The sequence below is a fragment of the Leptidea sinapis genome, chromosome 1 (genome assembly GCF_905404315.1).
Source record: "Leptidea sinapis chromosome 1, ilLepSina1.1, whole genome shotgun sequence".
NCBI classification, from domain to species: domain Eukaryota; kingdom Metazoa; phylum Arthropoda; class Insecta; order Lepidoptera; family Pieridae; genus Leptidea; species Leptidea sinapis.
The window spans coordinates 15,604,811-15,626,122 of record NC_066265.1 but is presented as its reverse complement, the minus strand read 5'-3'; the positions used below and the strand labels follow the sequence as shown (position 1 = coordinate 15,626,122).

Genomic DNA, 21,312 nt, shown 5'->3' with positions numbered 1-21,312 from the left:
CACATCCTGGTTTGCAGCTATGGTCTTCCTCCCTTCTTCACACTTTCTTAACCAAGCTATCTCCTCACAAGCTCCAATCACTGTTCCCTTCCTAATGATTTGCTTGTCCTCATGAGGATTAAACACGGGAACCATCGCAATCTGGGAGTTACCCACAACAGTCCTGGCTGGGATCCATGTCGTGTCCGATGTCTCTTTTTCTATTAAAGCGCATTTACAAGGTCTTCCTCTGTCATCCCTTGGCAGGACTACCGGGACTAGGGTCTGCGATCTCGGATTTAAAGTAGTGTCTCTTAAGCACAACACTTTCCCAACAGGTTCGCCTTTTATTGGAATTTCTTCACCTCCATGCTTCAATACACCATGTTTCATGTCAATGGTACACTGATGATTTCGAAGAAATTCCAACCCAATGATGCAGTCATCTGTGATATCCGCGATTACCACTTTTTGCCAGTACAACGTATCCCCGATTTTCATGGCCACGATCTTCTCTCCCTGGAGTGGTATGCGCTGGCCGGTAGCTGTTGTGAGTGTTAAGTCTACATTTTCTCGCATATGTCGTCTTCCGATGCTCTCTAGTCTTCTTTGGCTAACGACTGTACGTGAGGCTCCCGTATCCAAAGTGAAACGGCAATATTTTCCATTTATCATTCCTTCTATAACTAAAGTGTTTCCGTCACATGTCTGCTTAACGAAGATCCTTGGGGCTTTGCTTCTACCGGCCAGCGCCCACCCCACTGCCCTTTCTAGTTTTCCAGCTGCTCTAGCGGTGATGTTGAGACCGCCGCATCCTTCCTACCTTGCGTTATGCTCTCACGCCTGGGGCAAGTGCTCCTAATGTGTCCTCGCTCCCCACAACCATAGCATACTGGGTTATAGCGTGAGACTGCGTTGAGACTGCTTCCACCTCCAACGCATGTGCCACCGCTTTCTTCAAGCTGGTATGATGACTCAATCGTACGGCTGCTCTAACATCGGCGTCCCGTATTCCATCGATGAAAACTTGGAGCAACATTTCTTCTATTGCAGCTGGCGACGACTGATATGCTTTACGCACTAGTTTCTCGGCTTCCACGGACCACTGCTGTAGAGTTTCGCTGGCCCTTTGACTGCGGTCCTTAAGTTGCGCCCGGTACACATGTTCAAGGTGTTTATCACCATAGCGTGCCTCCAACTCGTCAATAAGGTCTGTGTAGGTCACTTCCGCCTTCCCAGCGCCGAGTGCTTCCAATACGAAGAGTGCTTCGTCACGTAACGCTAGTGTGAGGGCAGAGTGCGCTTCTTGGTCACTCCAACCGCAGGCTCTTCTGACCGTCTCCAATTGTAGCTTAAAGGCAGCCCAGGAAGACTTGCCGTCGTAGGGAGGTACTTTTAAATTTCTGCTCGATGTGGTTCCGCAGGAAACTCCTGTGTTGGCTGAAGGACACACGACCATCCCACTGAGCTGATTAATGGTAACTTCTATCTCTCCCATCTTCCGTTGAAAGTTCTCTTCAACTTTGTCCATCTTCTTTTCCACACTGTCAATCCGGGCGATCTCTTTTTCCACAGCGTCAATACGGGTGGAGATTTTCTGCACAACGGATAAAATGTCTTTGGAGAGGCCTTCATGCAGGCCTCGCAGCTGCTCCTCCTGTCGGCGTGCTTGTTCCTCCTGTTGGCGCGCTTGCTCCTCTTTCAAGCCCCGCAACTGCTCCTCTTGTCGGCGCGCTTGTTCCTCTTGCAAGCCCCGCAGCTGCTCCTCCTGTCGGCGCGCTTGTTCTTCTTGCAAGGCCCGCAGCTGCTCCTCCTGTCGGCGCGCTTGCTCTTGCATTCTTGTGGCCATCTGCTGCATGAGCGCGCTGATGTCTACGGCAGGAGCCTGCGGTTCTGACACGGTCGCACTGAGTCCAGAGCCGGATGTTTCTGACTCGTCCTCTGCCGCTGCAGCTGCTCCCGCTCCCGTGGTCACTCCCTTCTCGTTCCTGGGCACTAATGGCATCTTTCCAATCCCACTTCTGACACCAATTGACACGGGAGTGGGTCAGGGATTGGAAATAATACTCCGCTTATAGGAACGAGTCTTTATTTGCGTTCACTTTTTCTGAACTTGCACTTCGCCGGTCTGCCGCTGTTCCTCTTGTGGGCGGCGGCACCTTCAACGCGTCGCACCGCACCGAACACTAAGCCTCTTCTATCTTCTTCTTCTTGGAACACTTCCACTTTTCACTACTTCTTCTTATCTTCTTCTTCTTCTTCTTTACACTTTCGAGTCAGAACTAGAACTGCCGTAGGCCACGCTTAGTACGGCTTATATACCCCCGGATCCGTTCTATTTTCAAAATGATTCTCCCATTCCATCTTTAAATTTAAATTGTACTAGAAAATTCTTTTAACTATTTTTATCCTGCTTACACATTTTCCATCCCTTTTTTTCTGTTCGATTTGATCCTGAACTTACTAGAAATTTCCTTTAACTTTACAAAACCCAAAAAAATCCATACACTGGTAGGTGTATCGAACCCGGGTCTACAGCGTCTAAAGTAAACACTTTTCCGCTGAGCTACGAATATTACTACGAAATTAACAATGTCTTGAAGTTTAACACTCTCGTCATATACTTCAAAGGGTTGCTACGCAACACTATATAAAAATAATATCAACCGTTATTTAAAAAAATACCAAATAACGGGTTTTGTCGGTCACCATTAGTGAACATATTCATGAAAGTGAAAGATTTTAATTAATTATCCCACTAGAATATTATTCTGTCCATTCGTACAATTCATTTTATTCATAAGCACGTCTCGCGCCCCCTGCCCCGACCTGGGCCGTCATCTGTCGGATTTCTGCATTGATACCTAACAGGCTGCACTATGATTAATAACAACACGTACCCTAGCAATTTTGTTGTTTATAGGATTTTTAGAGTGATATGTAGATAAGTAATAGTTGTGTAATTGTCTAGTATTATATCCAATATAAAACAAGTCATGTATATAATAATACCTATCTATAAATATGATTGTTTCCTTCCAGGTGCGATGAGACTCGGGAATATAATACGACGACTTGGTACAGCGCCAGATTTACAGCCAAAATGTGATTTATATCCCAAAGAGTACTTTGTTAGTTCATATACTAATTATTAATTTAAAATAAATTATGTAGTTAATACATGTGCAATATTTGACAATTGAGCCGCTTGACTTTATATTTTGTCGTATTTTTTTATGATGCAGGACATTGTTCTTAGTTTAACTTGAGAGATGATCTAGAAAATAGAGACACAATAATAATTACTCAATCAGTATAGTATAGTTGTTTAAATTGCAGGAATTGTATATTCAGGTCAATTTATAAATCGTCACACCGTAATTTAAACATTATATTCGAACAAACACTCAAGTTTCTCTCACACCATTCACACAACTCACATTCACTCACACCACACAACCTACTCACCGTTTCAGTTACTCAATATGGATACAATTTCTTCTTTTCTTTCTATTTAATTTTTCCTTAATTTATATGTGGTATTTTTCGTTTTTGTCTTAAACTAAAAATTTGTCACATACTATTGAACTGTTATTAGTAATCTTTTTAATTGGCGTATCTATTCTGTGTTTTTTTTAATATACTCTTTACATTTTATTAGCTGTAAGGAATCATAAATAAATAAATAATTAATATCGGGTTTATCACCATATTCGTAAGAGTGTGGTAGCCCATATGGATAATAACTTCTGGCTAATACAAGTTTACATTACTCTGTCACCCTCCGCTGTGTTATTTTTTTTCAAACAGATTTAAGTCCCAATAACGTTGCATCCGAAGAAGGCCTGTTCTTCCATGTCTTACCTGTCTGAAATTGTAAAGTCAAAGCAATTATTGGTCTGTCAGCAGGGGACGACTGTCGCAGTTATATGGCAATTTGGTTTTGCCTTCCAGATAACCGCGGTATAAGCAAGTTGGAGATTTCGAAACCCAGTATTCCGATACTAGGCGAGGCATTAAGGGAAGTATTCTCGAAGACCGGTGATACGACAAACAGGGTTTTTGTAGTGGTACACGCGGAAACGTGATTCTTCAGGGGGTTAAATAAGTCAAGGTTAATTTTTACCCACTCCGCGACCTTCTCAAGAGAGGACTCGGTGGAAGACACAAGTTTCGTCCGGCACTGGTCAGCGATTTTTGAGGCATTTAAAAATAAATTTGAGGAATTAAAATATACTTTAGTTTTTAGTCATAGTACTTTTATAATAAATTGTAACCGTTCCAAATAAATAAAAATATTATTTTTCTCTTAAAGGGCCCATCGCAGCAACAAATAGACAAGCTTAGGTCAGAACACATTCCGCCAGTATCCAAAGACTACTACAAGAAACCTCTTCTCATAAGCCAAGGACACATGCAATGGCTGTTCGATCACGAAGGCAAACGATATTTAGATCTGTTCGCTGGGATAGTTACTGTATCTGTGGGACATTGTCATCCGTGAGTAAAATTCTCATTTAGTTTTATTTTATGCGCTGTGATATTAAAATGGTTATGAAGTTTTATTGGCGTTAGTTAAATCACTGCCAAAGCATCAAAAAAGGAGAGAGAAAACGGCGCAAGTTCCTAACTTTTCCAGTTATCATTTAATGATGGAAAAGGACTGGCTTCCATGAGTCCGAGACTATGCTTTTTTTATGAGCGTTAGGATAAACGCGTTTACTCCGGAGTCAACTCAGGGCAGACGATCTCAGCACGATGGGAGAAATGCCATCCGACCCACTCGACTTTTCAACTTTGAAGGAAAACAGTGCTCGCAGAACATTTTCTGTCTTACCTGTACTCTACTGTAGCTCAAAACTGCGAGATGGTCGTAACGAGTCGAGCTTTAGACAAAGATATTACCTAGAAGATTTGCCTTCTTCTTTGCCGTCAGGCACAGCCACGCAAGTGCCAAAGGTTCGCTAAAGTTACCAAGATACGCTTTAGACAAGGAAGCACAGGGCAGGACAAATATAGAGATATTCTTAATGCTTCAAATCAAATCAAAATCACTTTATTCATGTAGTTCATGGACATGACACATAAGAATTTCAAAAAAATACTTTTGATATTGAATTTACTGCCACTTGGTAAAGGGTTGAGCTTATGTGAAGAAGTGGCAAGAAACTCATTGCCACTTATTTAAATCAACATAATTAAAACAATATTAACAAAAACATTTTCAACGTTTTTCAAATAATTTCAATTACAATATATGTAAAGTGATGCAACACAAACTCAAACGTCAAATTGTCAATACCTTACACGAGTAAGTCAAAAAAGTAAATGTAAATTAATACAAAACAAAAGTTACCGAGTACTGTAGTTGCATCATCCACACACACTGTAAATAAATAAAGGTAATTTGGGAGCATTTTATAAGCGATTATGAAAATAATATAATAACTTTTAAGAATATGAAGCAGAGATTCGGGTAACAGAAGTTAAGTAGCACCCGTTCACGAGCATAACGCATGGGCCAGCCATCGCCTCCTTCGACCATATTTTAGGGAAGGGCAGCCACAAGCAGTGACATTTAAGCGAGTCTTTATTATAGTCTTCTATGTTTAAGTCTAAGAATGAATTAAACATGAAATTATTCAATTTCCCAACGTTGCGCTTTATTCACATGATAATTAGGTGATTCACTTCTCTTTCTCATTGATTACAAAAAGCTAGCTGAAGAAAAAACAAGCAAACATGCGAGGTGATGTGGAATTATTTAATTTCAGAAGGGTGAACGCCGCTCTTCACCAACAAATCGACACTCTGTGGCACACCACTAGCATCTATCGACATCCCAAGTTGTATGAGTATATAGTAAAGTTAACGGCAACACTACCAAACCATTTGAATGTATGTTTATATTATTATGTTTTTAATAATACTTAATAAAGTTATATGAAGTAACACTGTTACTAAGTGGAATTAAACCAATTATTACCTTGTATCGTAACGAATAGAAATCTGTATCGGATTGCATAGGTAAATAGACCATCTTGTACACGTAATAAGCGCTAAAACTGGGTGAGGTAAAACAGTGCCATACGGCACTACCGATCTCTGCGTGTTTGTAAATACAAATGCCCATTGGCACCGTCCGATGTGAAAGGATAATACTGGGATCCTTATTGGCTGATCCTTTGGCTGAAATAGTTGCCAGCGCATGGGTTTCCAATACCTCTATTATTAATACGCATAATTAGTAATTTGTAAAATCGTTGCTGCCCCGGTTTCCACGCGCCATGTGTCTCGATTCAAAATGGATCAAAGACATATTGCAACCGATGCAGCCGCCCCAGCACTAACTGAAGTAGCCTGTAAACATGAGAACGAGCCAGAGTGTCGGCGCAATTCGCGTCCCACGCCAACGCACTACCATCAGCGTCATATCATGTAATAAAATAGCTGGTATATTACAAGTATACAAAATCTCTGTGGATGACATCACTTTTGCTGGTGTAGCGACTTCCTGTCGATTTTAGGCAGGATAGCAGGTGATGTTTTAGACTTTTAGAGCATCTATTTACACACCACATGGGCATGATGTGGGTTGTTTAACTGAATTCCCAGCTGGAGTGTACCATTTAATTGTTCATGCTTTTCACAAATATAATTGAAATACTATAAGAAATTAGAAATGACTTAAGTCGTGTTATTGAAGGTGGTGTATCTAGTCAACAGTGGATCAGAAGCTAATGATCTCGCTGCTCTTCTAGCGCGAGGATTCTCGGGAAATCATGACATCATATCTTTACAATGCTCATACCATGGTTACTCCTCTGCACTGATGGGCCTCACAGCCACCCAATCCTATCGGTACCCGTTGCCTGTCCCAGCTGGTTACTATCACGTAAGTATTTTTTTGTTTACATTTTTTGTTGCTGCCGGCCGTCCTCTGGCTTAGGCCAGAGTACATACTGGCTAGTACATGACAGTGCCATGTCCGCCGTCTTGTACTCTGCCCTCACGCTCAATTGCCTGCCAGTTATTTTCGCATGGTGACCCTTGTGTGACTGACTTTTTCAATTTCAATAGGTCTTTCAGCGTTTCGGCTTCAATGTGTAGTCCATTAAGATTTATTTCAAAAATAGAGAGAAGTGGAGTAAAAGAAGATGTAGTGACATTTATTGAGAAGAAAATGTTGGCGTAATTGGGACATGTCGAGAGTATGAATGGTATGATGGTACAAATTCCATGAACTAATTTGAGTGAAACTGTTGAGAATAGACATCGCTCTAGGCGTATCTCATTCCAAAATCCGATCGGGAATGAAATGGGAAGATAATCGGTCAAGAGTGTCGAGAACTAAAGATCCTGTAGGATTGCCGCTTAGTGTAAAAAGCCGAAGCAGTTATGTTAGGAACATTTGAAATGTCAACATCTACCGCTCGGAGATACCGGCATATTGACAACATACAGTTAAGCCTTCAATCGTGGCCGGAATTACTTTGCGGAAATATATTTCTGAAACAAATATTATGCCATTACGACACATACATGACATAATAATGTAAACTTCCAAATACTTAGGTAGGTACTTTATCGATCATGTTACAAATTTCCGTAAAGTTAAATCGTACATATTTTATCAACAAAGGTTGTCGATACCCTATCAGAGGACTGTGATACTCGGATACTCTTGACCGATGATATTGTGGATTTCTATGGACGGCTGTCCGTCACTTTCCATCTGATGAACTTCTTGCCTCCTCTAAGGTAAAGATTTTTTTTTTGAAGGCTGAACCATATTTATGAGTCTCGCCCGTACCTCGATAGTAAAATAAAAACTCGATCGCTGGTGTAATTAACCTCATAATACAGAGTCCCAAATTATTCTATTGATAATTTCGATAAAATATTCTACTTCTACCTTTCCTAATCATCTATTAGTGACATAGGTGACATACATAGCCAAAAAATTATGTTTTCTTAACCTAGTCAAAATTTCATGTTACAGACGATGTTGCCAGACCCATATCGTGGTATATGGGGAGGATGCAGGGACTCCATCTCGCAGGTTCCAGGGGCCTGCTCATGTCCTGGAGACTGCGTCACATCTGATAAATACATACATCAGCTTAGTGAGGTAACATACAATAAACGTGCACACTTTGGTATAACAAGGCGTCATATTAGACGCCGACATTCGAGATTGTATGCGACGATAGCCTATAGTTTCTGAGGTGCCGATAATCTGAAAGTAATAGGTGTCCTTCAATGTTTATAAGCCTCAAGGTGAAGGGTGTCAGATGAGGTGCTCACATCGAACTGACTTGACGGCATATTCTCGTATCGATACACGAACAGCCTTGGGTTCTATTCTAGAATACTTATTTGTTTTTATTCTGAAAGCGATGATTTACGGGAGTATTATTTAAAACACCATAGGCTTTAAATGGTAAAGATATAGCTCTTATGACTATTTATTGGTCAAAAATTATAATAAAATTGACGACTTATTCTTAAATTTTAGCTCAAAGTTATTCGCTAGATATTTTCTCTCTCAATATTTGTTAATTTTATCTTATGAAATACGCGAACAACATTCACCCTTATCGCTTCTTTTTATAAATTATGTTCATAATACGATGACAGTTTTGATTTAAAAATTATAATTATTACAAACCATACCTATTTTAGCTCCTGGAAAACTCGATACCAAAAGGGCGCGTAGCTGGCCTATTTGCAGAGTCTATTCAAGGTGTAAACGGTGCCGTCCAGTTTCCAAAAGGCTACTTGAAGAAGGCAAAGGATCTTATCAAGAAGTATGGCGGAGTTTATATTGCTGATGAGGTATTCGAATTGTTTAATTTAAAAAGAAGCATAACGAGAGTTATGTTCGGACGATCATAAAAGGCCTTTCTAAAAATTATTATTTATTATACAAATAACTAATTACAATGATATTAAAACATGTGTTACTTAAAACAAGTCTGGAGCGAAAGTGAATTATAAAAATATTAAATTATAGACAATCGAAGTTCAGCGTCAGCATCTATTCACTTGTTCAATCTGCCACTCAGCTCTTTCACACCGATGGGGCCCCGGTAACGCCTCCCCCTTCAAGATGGAAGCGCAACTTGCAGCTTCCTCCAGCGTCCTCGCTGGCTTCTTCACTGGCTCTTGGGTTAGGCTTCATCCGCTTGTTCTTAGGCCATTGATAGATCTTTTTGGATATTATCACGAAGCCTATGAAGGGTACGCTGTATATTACTGTAGTCCAACTCGGAGTCGCCATGATGAGGGGCAGATTAACTTCATCTAGATCTTCCACCTCTCATGCCTGGTTAATAAGGATGTTGTCTAATGATATATCCTCGATGTGCAAAGTGAAATCAGCTGGTGATTTATGTGAATAGTCTTGTTGATGTGGCAATGGTATAATTTCATTCATATTTAAAAAAAATCTATGAGCTTGAAGTGTTCTATTCATTATTTGAATCACGCATCCTTCTGAAATAGTAATGATTTGGGGTCCCTTTATTTTTTCGTAATGAGTCCTTCCATCACACATTTTCCTCACTAGCTCTTCCGTTGTTGGAATAACAATCCAGTTGTTGTCATTGATCTTCTGAATTTTCCCACTACGCAAAACCATTATAGCTAGTGTGCAACTGGCAGGTTTGTGTTGCACCAGTGCGATGATGCAGTCGTCAGTTTTCTTTATAGACAATTCATTTAGTTGGCTGCATAGAAGTGTAGTCTCGGAGATATGCCGGCATCCGTCATCAAGGTAAGCGTACCCTTCACTTCCAAGTGCAAGGTATTTGGATTTTGGGATTATCGTAAGGTTTTGTTTATCGGGGATGGAGTACAGGTGAATAAGGTCATAAATCTGAAGGTCAACCGAGGGGATTTCTAATATAAAATTTAGTGTGTGCATTGTTTTATAAGCTTTAACCGCCACAAATTTCTCTATATCATCTATTGTACGTATACCTACCTATTTCCGAGATTGGGTTGAGAAAATAGTTTTCTTTAATACTTAGTAATTCATTCATTAAATTATGAGGATTAATTATACTAGGATGCATGACGTCCATTCGGGCAAACGTAATTGCATTTTCTAATATCATTAGCTTATTTAAAATTAATTGTAAACTAAAACTTAATTGGTCGTATATATCAAGAAAATGTAATTGATTATAGACTAAATTAGAACTATTAGAAACATTATTAACTATCGAGGCTAGTTTATTCTGATTCTTATTAATCTTTTCTAATTCTGAGGTAAATTCTTTAATAGTATTTTCCGCCAAAAAAATTGATTTTTGTTGCTTGTTTTTAATATTCGTAACGGTATTCTGTATGGAATTAATTTCTTGTTCTATTTTTTCTGCGTCATTATTATCCAAATTTCCAGTTATTGCTTTGACTATTGAGCCAAGCCCGTTTACTAATCCTCGCTTAACTCTATAATTATTAGAATAAGATCTAAATAAGCTACGTTTCTTATCTACCAAAGTAAAAGTATAATTTAACTGATCTTTGTATGTTTTATGCGAATCTCCGGAAATTTTTATTTACTTGTAAAGACTTCGTTATCATAAAAAGTGAAAGTAATTTCAGTGACGTAGATTGAAGTGCTGTAATATTGTATACACATACTAGGCTGAAGGAACTGATCTGCTTAAATACTTGCCCTTCTTTAAGAAGTACAATGCCATTTGTATTATCTATTGAGTCTATAACTACGTCAGCTGATGCGTAGAGCACGAGGGCTCCTGCGTAGAGCACGAAGGCTCTTGAGATGAAGATCCTGTAACAAGATGAGGCCGTCTGAGCAGCTTATAATGAACTCTTATCGATTTGGCATTCGGATGACTACCAATAATTTCGGCTATATTATTAGGATGCAAGTGAATTATTTTATACGGACCTTTATAAGTAGGCTTCGTTTTGTCGTCTCGCGCCGTCTTTGCCACCTGTTTGTAAACAGTTTCACCTACCTTGAAAGCCGCTTCTTGTGCTGCCTGGTTCCTCTTGCTAATTATCTGCTCCTTATTTTTAGACATGTATGCTGTAACGCACTCTTGTACAGCTTCTGCGTTATTTTTATGTTTTAGAACATAATTTTGATAGAATTCCTTCGGGTAATACAGTTGAAGTGGGTTCCTAGATGCTGTATGTCCAAACATTAATTCATGTGGTGTATACCCAGTACTGGAGTGAATTGAATTATTATAGGCGATAAGTGCATATTTCATTAATAAAGGCATAGGATCGTCTTTATTTGTCATTCCCTGAATTGTTATTATTTCAGCAATAGTGGAATGGAATCGTTCAGTGGGAGAATTTGAGTTAGGGTTGTAAGGGGTTGTGAAATGTATATTAATATCATGTAATGCAAAGATCTCTTTTATTAAATCATTTTCAAATTTCATATCCGAATCTGAACTGATTTTCATGGGTAAACCGAAAACAGAAAATATTTGTAATAGTGCATCTGCTACGTGAACGCTTCTTGATGCTGTTAGGTTGATGGCTTGTGCAAATTTTGAGAAATTATCTGTAACTGTTAAAAAAGTTGCCCCACCTGTGGAGTGTAAGTCCATGAAGAGATGCTTCATAGGTTTTGTAGACGTGTCCGTTAAAGCCAAAGGTGGTCTCAGTTTCTTTCATATTTAGCTCGCAAACAAACATCGCATTGATTGATGTATTTTTGAATGCTAAGTAACATATTTTGTCAATTATATTTTCTACGGATTTGTTTATATGTCTCTTGTATTGAAATGAAATGAATTGAAATGAATTGTTTTTCCTATATGATGTTGTTTTATTATTTAATATCCTCCTGTTCAGTTTTATTTTCCACTAAGGTTACCCGTGATGTGCACTTAAGTAATTTTGGACCTCTGTCGTTAAATACTGTTGTATAACACGTGAAAAAGCAAGGTATAACTCTTCATTATTAAAAAAAACAGTGAAATACTCGATCTGCTACAGTATGTTCCTTTAAGAATTTAATTATTTCCTCTTCTGTATTATTTACAGGGATAAACACATCTTTCATTACTTGCCTAGAGCTTGTTGACCTATTTTCTATGCGGTAAGTTGATCCTGGGGTCGACCTAATATGAAATTGTTTTTGTTGTCTATCTAAAGCGTCAGATATGATAGGTATACCTCTGTTCTCATTATCTGGCTGTGTGTGATAAGTGGATACGAGTTGTTCATGGTCATTTGCTACCGTTATATTATCTCCTTCTGTGACTATAATTGATGGTTTGACGTTTTCGTTTACTTCAAGGTTGTCCGTTTGCAGTTCGCCTGCCTATTCCCTACGTGCATGTTCAAATATTCTATTTATTATTACATCATCATCATTATCATCGAAGTTGGCTGCTAACGAATCTATACTATTATGAAAAATTTTGGCCCTTGACAATGCGTCTGCGTTAGTGTTTTGCCGACCCTTTTCTAAACTACTTGATAATCATATTCTGCCAACTTTAAGCGCCAGCGTGTTAATTTTGAGTTTGGATCTTTAAGTGACATTAACCAAGTTAACGGACGGTGGTCGGTGTATATGGTAAACTTCCTACCATACAAATACGGCCTAAAATATTTTACTGCCGATATGATCGCTAACAGCTCTTTCTTTATGGTCGAATATCTATTTTCCGTTTCAGACAGAATTCTAGACGCGTACGCGACTGGTTTATCTGAACCCACACGTCCTTGGGATAGTACTGCACCAATCGCGACTTCTGATGAACATATATCGTAAGAATAAACGGTTCATCAAAATTTGGATATTGTAATAGAGGTGCATTTGTTAATATTTGTTTGCATTGGTGAATAAATTACTGAATGATTTTTCTTCAGACATATGGTCATAGGTTTCGTGAGTTTTGCAAAGTCTTTTATAAATTTTTGATAGTATCCAACCAAACCTAGGAAACATTTGACTTCCTTCTGCGTTTTTGGGAGTGGAAAGTCTAGCACTGCTTTAATTTTATCCCTATTTGGCTTTAAGCCTTGGTCTGTAAGTTCATGGCCTAAAAATGTCACTTGTTTTTGGAGAAACTCTGACTTATCTAGCTGTATCTTGAGATTATGCATTTTAAAACGTTCAAAAACCTGTGTTAGCTTATGTATGTGTTCTTGTAATGATGTAGAAATTATAATTACGTCATCGAGGTAAGTAAATACATTTTCTACACCTCGTAAATATGGTCCATAAGACGCTGAAAAGTACTAGGCGCATTCTTTAAACCGAATGGCATCCTAAGGAACTCATAATGACCTCTTTCTGTTGAAAATGCTGTTTTTTCTACGTCACTCGGGTCCATTTCCACCTGATGGTATCCGCTAGCTAAATCAAGCGTTGTGAAATATTGTGCTCTACCTACCCTATCTAAAATATCATATATATTTGGAAGTGGATATTTATCTTCAATTATACGGTCGTTGAGTCTTCTATAATCTATTACAAGCCTCCATTTTATTTTTCCTGATGCATCTGGTTTTTTTGGTACAATATGCACAGGACATGACCATGCAGAAATGCTTTCTCTAATTATTCCTTGTTTAAGGAAATTTTCTATTTGATTACGAATCTCTTGGCGTTGTTGCGGAGACTGCCTATAACTTCTAACATAAACAGGAGTTTCATCCGTAAGCCTAAGTTTATGCTACACTGAATGGTTAAATGTTAATGGAATATTTTCAGAGTGAAATAATTCCCTGTACTGATAACATAAACGTGATATTTCTCGCTTTTCCTCTTCGTTCATGTGATCTGTTCTAATTTTCTCTAAGATTTTGCAAAATTCTCTGTCTATCTCTAATCTAGTAGTGATTGAGTGAAGCTCACAAGAAGTTTCCGTACTATTATTATAATAAGCCTCTAACACGAACGGAGCTGTTGATTTTATAAACCCTTTTTCAGTATTGAAATTTAGTGTACTTTCGGACGTCTGTAGACGTCCGAAAATAACCATTCTCTACTTTAATAATTGCAGCAGGAGTAATTAAACCATTATCCCAAAAGTAATCTTCGCGCAAATATTGGCCATCTACATAACTTGTTTTAATCTTTATTAATTTTTGACATCTTGGTTCAATACTAATATTTTGGGTAATCGAAATTAATAGGTATAGTTGCGCTTGACGTACATAATACTTTATTTTTTATATCTATATTACTGCATAAGACCTTTAGCAAATCTAGCCCTATTAGACCTTTATATTTAGGATCAAAGTCAAAGATTAGAAATTTGTGGAATAATTCATTATTAAAAACCGGTGGTAATGGAAGGTGAGCTACTAAGTCATGTCTAGTAACACCATGCGCAGTTTTAACTTCAAAAGGTTCATGATCTATACAATGTTCAAAATATGTACCGATTATAGCGTCGGGTGATATCATCGATCGCGAGGCTCCTGTATCTATTAAAAACTTACCTTTATATTCAGGTATCTCGATATAGGGCAAATGATCTTTATAGTGATGATTCAGTTTTACTAGCTCTGGTTGTCTGTGTTGTTGCCATCCCGAAAATCCAGTTCATCACCTGAGGTAATTGCCTGATTTTCCTGAATAATTTGTTCATGAATTTCTTCAGAAGGTGGCTGCTCCTCAAAATACTGGTAGTGATCATAACCAATTGGGTTACTTACCTGAGAGTAGTCGTTCGGGGTGTAGAACAACTCTTCGAAAGCAAATTGTGGCTTCTCTGGTTTATTAACGGACCTCATACTTACATATGATACTTTTTGAGTCGGATTTATATTTTGTTGAGGCGTATTGGGTTGATGTCCAAAATTATTACGTACCTGTATTACCTGAAGTCTTGTGACCTTGGTGAGAATTCTTCCAAGGCAGGCTGGACCGTATCCACTGCTCTCGTTGTTGTGAATTCATATTATTTTGTTGGGGTACAAAATTAGGAGTGAATAATCGCAAATAATTATTTTGTGGGAATAATCTAGAATGATCTGTTTTCTGTCTTATTTGCGAAGTAGATGCAGTATTTGTACCAGGATTTGCTTGCCTATAATAAATTCATTTAGCCTCCTCCTGTCTAGCCGCAACAATCGTAAGCTCTAAAGATGTGGGTTTTATAATCCTAACACCTATTCCTACGTTAAATTCTAACTGACTTATATAATGTTCTATTACCATACTTTCATAATAACTTTTATCGGTATGTTTTCCGACTGTAAATAATGTATCTAATATGTCCCTAAGTCTTTTTCCAAATGTTTCGGCGTCCTCCGATTTAAGGCGACGCATTCGAGTGAGTTCCTGCATTACTTGGATCTCGTTTCTCGTTTCTCCTAAACGTCTTAATAAAGCATGTTTAACCTCCGGCCACGAGTCCAATGAATTTTCGTACGCATCTATAGCTGCGCCACCAAGCCTACTCTTAATTAAACTTATTAGCACGGGGTGCGCTTGCCAGTCAGGCTCTATTAAACTAATAATGCTCTTTACTTCTCGTATATAATAATTTAATGTTTTGGGGTTACCGTTATATCTTGGAATTAAATCACCCATAGTCTTAATAACACTATCGCAATCTTTAAGAGACATTATAGCTTTCACTGTACCCTAGCCTTACTTAACAATGCAAAAATTCTAAGAAGTATCCTATATCCGTGTGAAATCCGTGGCGATTTTAGCCTAACGACAACACAAAATGAAATATATGGTCATATAAAATTCAAATTATTTTTCCAATTTGAAGTAATGATTAAAATAATATCTAAAAAAAAATTACGACAGGAAATAGAGCAAAGGAACTTGGAAGTAAAAGAGTACTTACCGAAATCTCTGCATCTCCCGCCGGACTTTGCCCCAGAACAGGATTTTAAATTTTCCGAAATTCCCGTAAAATCGTCCTTTTAGGTTCTTATATCCCGATCGCGGTTATTACGATTAAAACCGTTCACTTGATTTTGAAAGTGCGGCGATCCTACCGACTGCGCCAGTTATGTTCGGACGATCATAAAAGGTCTTTTTAAATTTTTTTATTTGTTATACAAATAACTAATTACAATGATATTAAAACATGTGTTACTTAAAACAAGTCTGGAGCGAAAGTGAGTTATAAAAATATTAAATTATAGACAATCGAAGTTCAGCGTCAGCATCTATTCACTTCTTCAATCTGCCACTCAGTTCTTTCACACCGATGGGGCCCCGGTAACGCGAGGAAACATCTTTTCCCATTTGTTTTTGTCGTAGATCAAAATTATTTTTATTTTATTTTTCTCATTAAATCAATATATAAATTATTTAATATCATCATAGATAATAATATTATCATCAGTATCTGTGTCAATATGTATTGCTTTTTTGGTTTTTTTAAGTGCAAGAATGTTTCAAAAAGTGATTAAAAAATTAATTAGACCACTACCAGAGGCCTAGTGTAAAAACCTGACAATACTAAGCGAATAAATTAAAACAGTCCAACACACAATATTTCCTTCCCATTCAGTTTCGTAACGATTGGTTGAATTGCCGAGAGCGAATCATTGTGTTTTGAGATGGTTTTGAGATTTTAGTCACCATTTTTAGTTGCATTTACAGTTATCCTTTTCGATGTCGATGATGATCTTGTAACGACAACTGGACATCGCGTTATCAAAGGGTTGATATTATAAGTACCTGAACGTAATTATTCCCTCATATTCCATTCTTTAACCTGATCGTTTTACTTTTATGGAAGATGTAAATGAACCTTTCCTAGTCTAACACTGTAATCGATTTGACATAATATCAATTTAAATACATGATTTTGTTTGTAATAAATTCTTTTTAACAAATATCTTAGGAATCAAATTCAAAGTCAAAGTCAAAAAAATCTTTATTCCCTATAAAACTTTATAAGTTTTTTAGTGCAAGTCAGGATGAAGTACAAAAGTTACAATAGCATTCAAATGAGTATAACAATATTCATTAACAAAATTTAGAACATTAATTCCAACTATCTTTATCATTCAAATAATCTTTCACATTATAATAGGCCTTAGATGTTAATTTATTTTTTACGATACATTTAAATTTTTTAATAGTTAACATTTTAATTTCATTTGGGAGTTTACTATAAAATATAACACAATCCACTTTAAAAGATTTAGCAATTTTACGGAGCCTAGTAGATGGAATTGCGAGTTTATGTTTGTTTCGAGTATTGACACTGTGTACATCACAATTCTTTTTAAATTGGCTTATATTTTTATGGGCGTATAGGAGGTTCTCGTATATGTACTGGCAGTGTACTGTCATAATTTTTATTTCACTAAACTTTTCTCTCAATGAATCCCTTGAATGCATTTTATAGACTGCTCGAATTGTTCTTTTCTGCAGCACAAATATGTTTTCAATATCTGCAGCCCTACCCCACAATATAAATATAATTCCGTAAGACATGACACTATGAAAGTAGCTGAAACATACAAGTCTAGCCGTTTCAACATCTGTCAGTCAGTCAATCTCATTTTTCTATCAGCTTTATGACTCTGTAGCCATGTGTCAAAGTTCAAACATAGATCTAGGTCTACGCGGATCATTATTATCTCATAGGAATAAATCGATGTTTTTTTTATAAGCGGGGGCAAAAGGGCAAAACACTCCATTATAGGAAGTGGTAAGGCAACTGCCGATGGACGTTCGTTAAACCGAACTTCGCTGCGTCATTGAACTTTATGGACAGGACAGGATACAAAACATAAAACAATCTTACAATAATCCATTGATTTCCAAACTGATGAAAATATTATCGCTATCGTGATCAGCATGTTGCATGTAGTTCGGTTACCAGCTTTTAAGCTGTGTTATTTCGTTCTGGGAAATACGCGCGGAAACTTTTTTCCAAGGTTTTGAAAGTGCGTTGAAAAATTAAATTCCATGACATTTAATTTTTCAGGTCCAAAGTGGATTCGGTCGAACGGGTGATACTTACTGGGGCTTCGAGGGTCATGGAGTCACGCCGGATATAGTAACTATGGCGAAAGGAATAGGGAATGGTTTCCCAATGGCCGCTGTTGTGACGACTAAGGAGATAGCCGCTGCTCATAACAAAGCTGCCTACTTTAATACATTCGGTGGTAATCCATTAGCGGCTACAGTAGGAAAAGCGGTTCTAAAAGTAAGATTATAACTTATTAAAATTCAGCGTTAAGTCCATCATACCTGAATTATTTAAGATTAACGAGCTTACAATAGGTGAACTCTATCGTTCATTTTAATTTGTGAACAATCTTTCGTTGATCGTAGGATTTTATTGAATTTCTTTATTTTATGAAAACTTGACATTCTTCCTTACGGCTTGGTTAATGGAACAATATTTTAAAAAAGTGCCATACGAAACCATTGGTATTACTTTTCAAGTACCTCACTCGTTGTCACTATGGCATAGTTTTTTTTGCAAAATTCATCATATTAATTACTTTTAGAACTGATTCACAGCTGTCAATGTAATTTTACTAATATGGTTACGACCAAGCGCGTGTTACTCGATAAATCATGCCTGAAGATATTATAACATAAAATGTAAATACTAAAAATATGGCAGTAGAACTATCTGATTTTTTTTTCGAAAAAAGCTATCTATATTATAGATGGTTCTTCCAATTTGTAAATTCCATTAAATAAATTAAATATTTTTTAGGTTATCGAAGAGGAAAAACTCCAAGAAAATTGCAAAGTAGTGGGTAAATACTTCATTGAACAATTAATGGAATTGCAAAAAGTGTATCCGATGATTGGTGACATCAGAGGTAAAGGACTTATGCTGGGCTTAGAATTGGTGAGGCCTGGAACCAAGGAACCACTAGCTTCGGAACTTGTGGCTAATGTTCTTGAGAACGCTAAAGATTTAGGAGTTCTCCTGGGTAGGGGTGGAAGATGGGCCAACGTAAGATTTTTGTTGTCTATTGATTTATATTTAATATAATTAAATTACACTTTAGGTAATCTTACACTTTATCTTTGTATAGCTCTTGAATGCTTTTATGAAATAGAAGGACAATAATCGCCCGTACTACATAGTTGTATTGTATCACCGCCACCGTTACTTTGGGCCATAATTAAAACTCGAAAACTTTAACGGCGCGTTTTTTTAACGCCGAGCAGTGGACTGGATACACTTTTGTATTTCGGTTCGTTTGGTGACGTAGCTAGTTAAATTCCTGGGCTAATGAGACTTAACATTTGTCGAGCGGTGTCTTTAAGAATTTTGGAATTTTTCAAGATTCATGAACGGCGCTGCATTATAGTGGATTATTATTATTATATTTAATTTACCATCAGGTGAGCGTCTTGTCTATCTCCTTACTTCTCATAATAAATATATGAAACATTGTGAAACATAAATATACACAGAGTTGAATACTTTACACAAAATCAAGGAATAGGGATTGAGTGCTACGTTCCCGACATCTCGAGCAGCTCAGAGTGCAATTAGGCAAGTGACTCGCGATAGAAAGTAAAAAACCAGCCGCCCATGGACATGGAAAATATAAAAAACTTAGGACTTTCATAATAAGCACCTTTACGAATCAATAGAAGTTCATTAAATTTAGTTTGTGTCTTAATTTCAACGATCGATAACAATACTGTCGTCGTTTGTGCAATAAAGGATGGAGGCAATGACAAAATATGTATACATGTATAAATTGATTTCGTCTATTGTTTCAGGTAATAAGGATAAAGCCACCGATGTGCGTTAACAGCAAGGACATAGATTTTGCAATTTCGGTAATGAACGAAGCGCTTAAGACTGTTTCTCAAAACATTCGTTAATAAAATACTATAAATAATATATATTAATGTTTTCATTTACTGTATAAACTAACAAAATACCGCGTATGGTGTATTTCACAAAAAATAATCTATGACAGAACGTAGTTATACTTATTATCGATCTGACAGTGGACCAAGTGAAAGAGTTAGGAATTTTGGAAAAATAAAATGTAACATCCAAACAAGAAAGTGTGAAACTGAGCGTACAGAACCTAGCAAGCGTAGGTACTTATACACGCAGTCGTTATTTCGTCAAGTAAGCACGCTCGGCTGTTCATAGAGGCATTTTGTGGTTCTTGCGATCTTGCGAGCTTGGCGATCAGTTCAAGACAATGAGCTAACGGGTTAGGTGATGCTTGACTTGAGGTGAGGAGCCTAACGGCTTCTCTGACTGCAAAAAGAAATCCTTTAATTTTAGCATTTTTACCATAATTGGAGTATTTAATAATCACGTGATCATATCATTAATGTGATGAAATATTTCCGAAACAATTAAGTACGTGGATTTCTTCTGGGTATGTTCCTGACAAATTCATGAATAAAAATCCTTCTTGGTAAACACAACTAAAATCATCCAAATCTACTTAGTTAGTTAGGTAGGTACTACATATTATATATGTGTTTTAAAATGGGATAGATAAATCTCAAATTCTTAAGTCTTAAGCTAATGCCAAGCGTGGCTGTGTGACTGCATAAGTCTTACCTACCAATCAAAATAGATTACAGTAACAATAGATTCTTATATATCGCTTAACTTTGCTATCTTGCTTTATCTCTGGTAGAGACCTTCTCTCTCGCACACTTTATTTGTCTATACCCTAGTATTGTAAGTGATACAGTTATCGTGACACCAGTTCTCCATGTAAACGAAATGATGACATGGCATTATTGCAACACACATCTTGACAACTCTTATTCTACTTAATTCAGTATGCATATAGTTACTAGTTAACAGTGCCGTAACACAATACAAAATAACCATAAGGTATAATAAATTATGAAATGACCCCGATAACATCACACTGCGCCTGTCACCCAAAGACTACCCAGTATTTCAATAACATATTATAAAGGCATTATAAGAATTGAATAGATCATCTTGTCTTTGTTTATTACTGAGCACCGCGACGCTCATCGTGAAACGGAGCTACTGAAAATCAGTGCTGTGACGTGTTTTTTTGATACACACTGCCACACAGCTGCTATATTTTAATATATTTTGGATAACTTATTTATTTAGTTTTTGTAAGACATGTTCTATTGTTCAGAAAGCCGTCCAAGTCATCTTCAGGAGTCGCCTACGACACCACATCTCTAAGGCATCAATTTTGCGGCGGTCTTCCAGTCACCTCATACAAGGCACCTCATAAGTCGAACCTTTGTGGTTTTGGTGATCCTTCTGTCCTTCCAGATCTTATTGAGCTTCTATACCGCAGACTTGGTGGACTTGGTTATAGCACATCGCCTTCGGATTTCCAGCTCACAACCACCGGTATTGCAGATAGTAGAACCAAGATAGATGTAGGTTGGCA

At 37.4% G+C, this 21,312-nt stretch overlaps 1 protein-coding gene across 3 annotated transcripts in view; it reads left to right on the top strand.

Moving 5' to 3' along the window:
- The window catches only part of LOC126965340 (alanine--glyoxylate aminotransferase 2, mitochondrial), a 28,858-nt gene extending 9,057 nt beyond the window's left edge, over window positions 1-19,801 (top strand). For 2 of the 3 annotated variants that reach the window (XM_050808887.1, XM_050808888.1), the window contains exons 2-10: window positions 3,022-3,110; window positions 4,295-4,479; window positions 5,754-5,877; window positions 6,686-6,874; window positions 7,982-8,110; window positions 8,665-8,817; window positions 17,904-18,125; window positions 18,648-18,893; window positions 19,676-19,801. In XM_050808887.1, coding sequence (XP_050664844.1) covers window positions 3,022-3,110; window positions 4,295-4,479; window positions 5,754-5,877; window positions 6,686-6,874; window positions 7,982-8,110; window positions 8,665-8,817; window positions 17,904-18,125; window positions 18,648-18,893; window positions 19,676-19,780 — 1,442 coding nt within the window. In that variant the 3' untranslated portion in view covers window positions 19,781-19,801. The remainder of the gene's footprint in view (window positions 1-3,021; window positions 3,111-4,294; window positions 4,480-5,753; window positions 5,878-6,685; window positions 6,875-7,981; window positions 8,111-8,664; window positions 8,818-17,903; window positions 18,126-18,647; window positions 18,894-19,675) is intronic. The other variant, XM_050808897.1, reaches the window with a different exon arrangement.
- The last annotated feature ends 1,511 nt before the right edge of the window (window positions 19,802-21,312 follow it).